We start from the raw sequence: 7,914 nt of genomic DNA on the forward strand, positions 1-7,914 counted from the left end.
ATAAAATGTTATAAAATAATATTCACATCCAAATAAAAAACGTGTGTCTTAACACCAACAGTTACATAATTAATTGTCAACCATGCACATAGGGTCACCTATAACATGGTTAACTATTATACAACATTGCAAAATATCTCAACAATGTTACAGAAAATAAGTTACATTATGTAACACTTGTGAATGACATGTACCAGTAATATATCATGAATACATCTACATGTGTATGACCTCTTTTGATTCAACAAGAATATAATTCTTGTACGACAGCATCAGTTGAATTAAGTCCATATTTTGCAAATGTTGTCAGTCTAATAATGATGTATATTATCCAAGTGGTCTAAATACCTCGGTACATCACAAGTATATCAGAAATGAAGCCTGCTTAGATAACTCAAACCTACAGACAATCTCAATTTGTTGTCTGCTAAGGGATTAACCATTAGAAACTCTGAAAGTGGAAATGGTAGTAAAACTGTGCAAAATATTCTGTAATAATAGTATTCTGCTACTTTTTGTTTCAGGGCGATGATGCTGTTCTTAGGGGGCCTTTCTTTTATCAAATTTGAGTTTTTGTTGTTGTACCCCGGTATAAATGCTTCTATAATAGAATGTCTCTCCTAACCTGAGTTTCTAATGCTCAAGCCCCAAATGAATAAAGTCTTTCCATGGCCAGTAATGATCTAATTGAAAGGTGAGACAACAAATCAAGGGTTTAGTGTACAACATCAACAAATATGATATGAATTAAACATACCTTCAGCAGAACGGAAAGATACTTTAGCCATTTTTAAAAATGAATCAACAATGATAATCAACCTACACACACCTCCATTACAATGACTGTTTACACCATGTTGTAATGGCCATAGAAATTTACATTAATATGCCATCTGTTTTATGGGCAGCAACAGACCAGGTAAGTAGGAGCTATTTACATGTAGTCTATACATATAGGAAATGCCAAGTGCTACTATACTAAACAGCTAGGATGCAAGTCCCAGGTGAAACTCATACTAAACCAACCAAAATGTAAATGCAATGCTCTGATCGGGATTTGCTGAACTTGCTGAAGAAAAAATGTCCCCCTAAAGTAGAATCATATTATACTACTTCTACATCAAGTTTCAAATGCTTATGTTTTTGAGATTAGATCTATTTTAAAATGCACGACTAGATGCATCATTGCATGTACAAGCACCATAACTTAACAATGATGTGATAACCTAATTGAAAATGCATACATTTGTATGTAAACCAAATTTCTGGACCTCTATTTTGTTAACCCTCAGGAAGCAATTGTCTTTTTGTGCCTCTTGCTTTATTTTGCCATGTATTCTTTATATACGTACATGTAACTAAAAAACAAAAGAAATTATGCTAAACTTATTATATGCAGAGTAACACTGTCATATTCTGCCATAAATACATTGTACAAGGTCTGGGCTTTCGTCAGGTAGAAATAGATTCAGCTACAGTGACTAATACAACATTATTATTTTCAGTCATTTTTCAAATTGTTTAGCCACATTGTAAACAACGAGGAATCAAAAATATTGTTAGATTTGTGAAATGTGCCATTGTGACATGAATTTCATATTAGGCAATATGTTGTCATGGCTAATTAATTTTATATTTTTGTGGGTGATGAACATTTTTGCAACATAATTATATTTCATGTTTTTTAAATTGATGATGAAAGTGACATACATTTAATTTATTGTTTCCAAATCTAAATGAAACTTGCCATTGATGCATTACTGGTGAAGGGTTAGCGAAAGCCGAGAATGTCATACTCGGCAGTCTGTATGTGTTTGTTACATAGCAACACAAGTAATGATGCATACTGCGTGATTGATCATGTACTGAGCATTTACACTGATGAGTCAGATAATTATTCTGTGGAACAGCATGAATCTGATAAAAAACACCTAAATTTAGCTTAATTACAATTGCAGCATATGCAGCATTACCACCAAGGCACACATTGAAATGACAACAGTCCCCATTGATATTTTTTCAAAGTGACCTCTTATGATATTCCAAACAATCAGTCTGTCAGCTGAGATAGCTCCGCTGCTAGTAATACAATTAGAGAAATAAAGATATCATCATGAAATGAACAAATCTGATAGAGGTCCACATGTAGTACAAATCCGAGTGAGGTTTATATGTATAATATCAAAGCAATCAGAATTGCGTTCTTTAGGAAGAAGTCAAAAATATTCACCAAAATTGAAGAATTGAAGATATCATCACGGAATAGACAAATCTGAGAGAGGTCCACATGTATATATGCAATATCAAACCAATTAGATTTGTTCATTTCATACTTTTAATTCTCTAATTTTGATGAATAATGAAATGAACAAATCTAAGAGAGGTCTACACAAGATACATATACACCAAGTATCAAAGCATTCCGGCTTACATTCAAGTAAAGAAAGCAAAGAGTTGACACAAACTCCAATGGACAATCACTCATATGACAGTGTAGCTAAAAAAACTTTCTAAATTTAGTTAAATTTAGTCCACAAATTTATGACACAAACGTTACAGTCCATGTCTTTGAAAAAATGTTACCGAGGTATCATAATTAAAATGTATTATTACATATAAATTGTAAATTATACCATGGACATACTACCAAAGGATGAACCACTGAGTTAAGAGGATTAAACAAGCAGCCTGATGGCTGAGATAGCTCCGCTGTTAGCAATGCACATGCAATGCACTGTTTTTCAACAAGATTTTGTAAAATATCACTTTTCACCAAAAATGACAAAAATATTCCCCAAAATTAGATAATTAAAGATATCATCACGAAATGAATAAATCTGAGAGAGGTCTACATGTAGTACCTATATGTGTAATATCAAAACAATTGAGCTTGTAGTTTTTAACAAGAAGTCAAAAATATCACTTTTTACCAAAAATGACAAAAATATTCCCCAAAATTAGAGAATTAAAGATATCATCACGAAATGAATAAATCTGAGAGAGGTCCACATGTAGTACCTATATATATAATATCAAAACAATTGGACTTGTAGTTTTTAACAAGAAGTCAAAAATATCACTTTTTACCAAAAATGACAAAAATATTCCCCAAAATTAGAGAATTAAAGATATCATCACGAAATGAACAAATCTGAGAGAGGTCCACATGTAGTACCTATATATATAATATCAAAACAATTGGACTTGTAGTTTTTAACAAGAAGTCAAAAAATATCAATTTTTAACAAAAATAACAAAAATATTCATCAAAATTAGAGAATTGAAGATATCATCATGAAATGAACAAATCAAAGAGAGGCCTACCCAAGGTACATATACACCAAGTATCAAAGCTTTTGGGCTTATAGTTTTTAAGAAGTCAAAAAAGTAAAACATTGACACGACAACGGCGGACAATCACTCATATGATAAGCTCCGCTCGACAAAGTCGACAGTGGAGCTAAAAAGCACTCTAGAAAGTTTACTTTTAGTGTTATAATGTGTTAAAATCCTCTTCAAACCTTTGTCTTACCAATAAACATAAGGGTGTACTATGCGAGAAAATGTTGACAGAAGTTTGTTGACGATCAGGAAGTTCCAGCACTTTCTTAGTGGTTTTTCAAAATTTTTGCTTTCATTTTTTACTATCAGATCTGAATGTTTATTATTCCTGTTTTTTACCATGGTCGACGTTAGTGATAGCACAAGATAGCAGGTTTAAAACACGCTGTCAGCTTGCTGCTTTTTTGTTAATCTGTTTTCACTTTCAGCAGTAATGAGCTCCCCTACGTGCGTCGCCACCTTTGTTAGAGAAAAATGTCACATGACCACATGATGAACCGTATGTGCCGAACGACTTCGAGAACTGCCAAACGTACTGTGTAAACAGATTTCAGGATCACCCAGCTACGCGATTATGATCTTAAGCGTAATTAGAAGTAAACATCAATGTTTATTTATTAATATTAATTCAAAATCAGCATAAAACAGATAGATTAGTACATCCATGATTATACATTGTACTAGCATTTTAATTCCCTGAATACAATTATTCTCGGACCTTGCCTTACCTAAAAGCATTGACGCAAGTTATAGGAGTGATTTTAATGTGTTGATAAAAAAAATTACATGTGTAAAATTTGAAAAATATTTGTTAGTGCAAGTTATTGCTTGCTTTAATAGGAAAAGGTCTGTGTTTCGATTGGTTTAGAGGACTTCTTTAATAATGCAAGCTGTGGTTAAATTCTATTGGACATACATGTATGTAGTGAATTATGCAATTTCTCATAATATCCACATGATATTAAAATAAGCTTATTTATGATTGTAAATGTAGTGCATATCAGAATCTGAATTTGAATCTGGTCGCAAAAAATATTAACACAACTATTTTTGTAGTTGCACCAAATTTAAACAAAATCAGTAAAAGTTCATTTGTACATGTATGAGAAATGCATGGGGTATGTTAAAACAAATGTGCGTATAAACATTTATGATTACCGTACATGTACATGTATGTGTTGTCTTTGTACCTACTTTTAACAAAATTGGCCAATTTACATTTGTACATTTAAGAAATAGATTTTACCCCGATAAAACAGTAGTTCAGCAATAACATGTGAATAAAACTACCACCACTATACCCACAATGGTCATAATTTTCTAATATATCTATTGTTTTTCACGTAAATATCCATAAAATTTACAGTTCAGCAAAAAATATGACCTTCACTGGGGAGATCAGTAGTGGAGACAGCATCCCGGCAGTGTGCATGCATAATAGTTCTGACGGGGTTCAACTCTGTGTCTGTTGACTCCCAATGTGTTCAACCAAAGAGAAGCAGAGTAATAGGCATGTTTTAATTAAAATATAAGTTTACTCCAGATATGGGTACGACATGGACTGTATTGTGTAATTAAATCATTTTGATCCCTAGCAAAAATATAAATGACTCTGAAATAATGGAAACATAGATAACAACATTTAAAATCAACTGAAAGCTGTTTAACTAGATATTAACTAAAAACAGAAATTAATTCAATATTATAAAAAGCTTTGTTGAAATGTGTACATATTTCCGTTTATGAAAAATAACAGTGAGCTAAAATGTTAGGAACTGTACTGATCTGACGTCTGATGCCTACTTTTTGTTCGTATAATATGGTATAATACTATATTCTAAATCATAAAGCATTTTCTATTAAATATGAATTGTATAATTCAAACAATAATTCCCATCTATGAAAAAAAAAATCTTATAACACTTCTATTGAGAGCTGAATTTTTACTTCAAGCTGCATACACTTAATATTGTAATTAGTATTAGACCAACTGTGACACAGAATCATATTTTCTCATGAATATTTTATTCTATTGGTAATGATGAATTCTGGCACACTTATTGCACATTCCATAATAATACATTATTTTTCACATTTTTGTTTCTATCCTTCAGCAAAATAGTAAATGTGGTATGAAAGACATGAAAAAGAATGCATCTAATACAATACAAAATTATTTGTTTTACATTTAGTTTTTTATCACAAAATTCTGTTATGTTTGAGTAAATATCATAATTTCATATGAGAATAGTTTTATTGTATTAAACTGTTTATATAATTACTTAACAGAGAATAAGTATGGACACTTTACATTGGAAAAGGGACAATGAAGTTATTTTTACCTTGAGGACAGTCTAAAAATAATTAATACATGTTATTGTTAGGTGAGAATAACTAAATAAATTATACAGTGGGTATTTCATAGAAATATGAGCATTACCGGTAATTTAATTTGAAATCATACTGTGACAGAATGGCCTCGCCCTGACATATGAAGTTATTTTCACAAATAATACGCTGTATCCTGCAGCCATATTTTCACGAGTAAAGTGAGTGAAAAATACAGCATGGATATACCGCACCCAGAATGAAAAAAACTTCGATATCACATAAATGTCAGGGCAAGGCCATGGCGCTGTTATTATTACATATGTTCCCAGACGAAAGTCCCAAGGAAAGTTGTGACCAATTCGGAATGAGTGCGCACAAGGAGAGTGCCCTTTTTTTTAAATCTGATGACTGGACATTTTTTGAGAAATAGGGGGTCTTCATGTGTATTTTAACATCGATATCAAAGAATAAATGAAACCTCCATCTAGGAAGAGACTGGGCATCCAGAAAGTATGTGTACACAGGGGCTATTTTTAAGCATTTTCATTTCCATTCAGGTTTTCGATGCTTTAAAAACAACCTGATTTGTTTATAATTTGCTGATCAATATAGAAACGACAGTTTGATTTGTTACTCAATTTCTGAAGAAAATGAACACAGATTACATTAGCAGTGACACATCACTTTGGATTTGACATTGTTTTTAGTTCAAGCTAGTACTGCACTTGACTGTGAAGGGGCTCATTTGCATATTTTTGTTGTCAATACCAATATTGTAACTATGAATCCCGCAGTACATACATGTATGTAATAATGGCTGTTATTTCTAGTATTACCAGTAAAATAAATTGTAACACAACTAGGCGAGTGAATAAGCAGAATCAGTATTGTGTCTGGTCTGCACCAAAACAAACATCAAAATTGTTTTCAATTCAATTCAGCACTATAATGATTGTATAATCGAACAGAATCAGTCTAAAAATGGCTAAGCATAACAATATGGCATATTATTTCAATATAAGAAATCGACAGGGGCAATAAACCATTAGGCTTTTTTGGCAAGTATTAATACAATTAACAATCTGAACTGTTTCCTTAAGTACCGTGAAAACGAACACCTTATGAGTGCCCCTCTGGTCAGCTGTGACAGGTGTTTTGTTACAAATTTCTGCTCTACATGTATGTAATAACATGTTTGGATTTTCTCTTTAGTGCTATTACATTAGTGTCATCTGGTGGTGTGCAGGTGTTGGCGGCACAAGATACATTAAATATTAAAATCAGAGTTTAGAAACAGTGTTTGTTTGTTTTATTTTTTGTGCACAATAAATGCTCAATCATAAACTAGACAGCATCTATATACAATATTCATTTAGATATAGTACCTTTTTAATCAAATTTTTCAGAAATATTGAAAGATTTTTCACACTTATTCCCGTGACATCATTAACCTACATTCACTGAATGAGATATCTTGGCCTCTACCTTTGACATGAATACATTATTAAGAACATCTATAATTAATAAAGGAAAGGGAAAAGAAAGAAAAAATATGGCGTCCGACTACACTAAAAGAAAAATTTCCGTATTTGATATTTGTGTTAACTAACTCAATGATTAAGACGTTGTTGTGTACGTGTCCGTGAGTGAATACTTCAGTACATTTAAATGACGAAAGGACAACACAACAAATTTTACATAAGAAAGGACGACTTACAGTGCTCGCCGAGATGAAAGAATAGTCACGGGGTTGCTGTGTCGCTTGAAATACACTTTTTCGCTTCAAATAATTAATAGTTGGCAACCCCCGGATTTTGTTATATATAGCTCCAACATCAGATTATCGTGGGTTAACTGAGTAACGGGTTGATTAATAGTTAAAAAATAGATCCAAAATAAAGTTTGTTTACTATATATCGCCAAAGCTGGCAGACGACAGCTGATTTCGAAACAATACGTCAAAGAACATTTCCGTCATCAGCGCTTAATATCTTAAATGAAACACACATTTCAAACTGAATTTTCAAATTAAAGAATGAGTTATAACAATATATACATATATAGTCTACACAATCAACAACAAATTGTAAGATGCAACATAAGACGTATGTACTTACATGCCATGCTTTTACTTCTAAAGGCATCCTGCCTTCGCCTTGCATATGACTTCGTCTTGCGGGCAGAAACGCGACCATGGAAGATTCATTACCATCTCATTTGAATATGAATTCATCTTGGACG

General features: G+C 32.2%; 1 protein-coding gene across 3 annotated transcripts in view; it reads right to left on the minus strand.

Moving 5' to 3' along the window:
- The window catches only part of LOC100369472 (synaptotagmin-14-like), a 50,883-nt gene extending 42,975 nt beyond the window's left edge, over positions 1–7,908 (minus strand). For 2 of the 3 annotated variants that reach the window (XM_085495253.1, XM_085495233.1), the window contains exon 1: positions 7,791–7,908. In XM_085495253.1, coding sequence (XP_085351379.1) covers positions 7,791–7,797 — 7 coding nt within the window. In that variant the 5' untranslated portion in view covers positions 7,798–7,908. Of the gene's footprint in view, positions 1–7,390; positions 7,499–7,790 lie in introns of those variants that run through there. The other variant, XM_085495248.1, reaches the window with a different exon arrangement.
- Between the last annotated feature and the right edge of the window lie 6 nt (positions 7,909–7,914).

Source organism: Saccoglossus kowalevskii, chromosome 2 (genome assembly GCF_978046115.1).
Source record: "Saccoglossus kowalevskii chromosome 2, keSacKowa6.1, whole genome shotgun sequence".
Taxonomy (NCBI): Eukaryota; Metazoa; Hemichordata; class Enteropneusta; family Harrimaniidae; genus Saccoglossus; species Saccoglossus kowalevskii.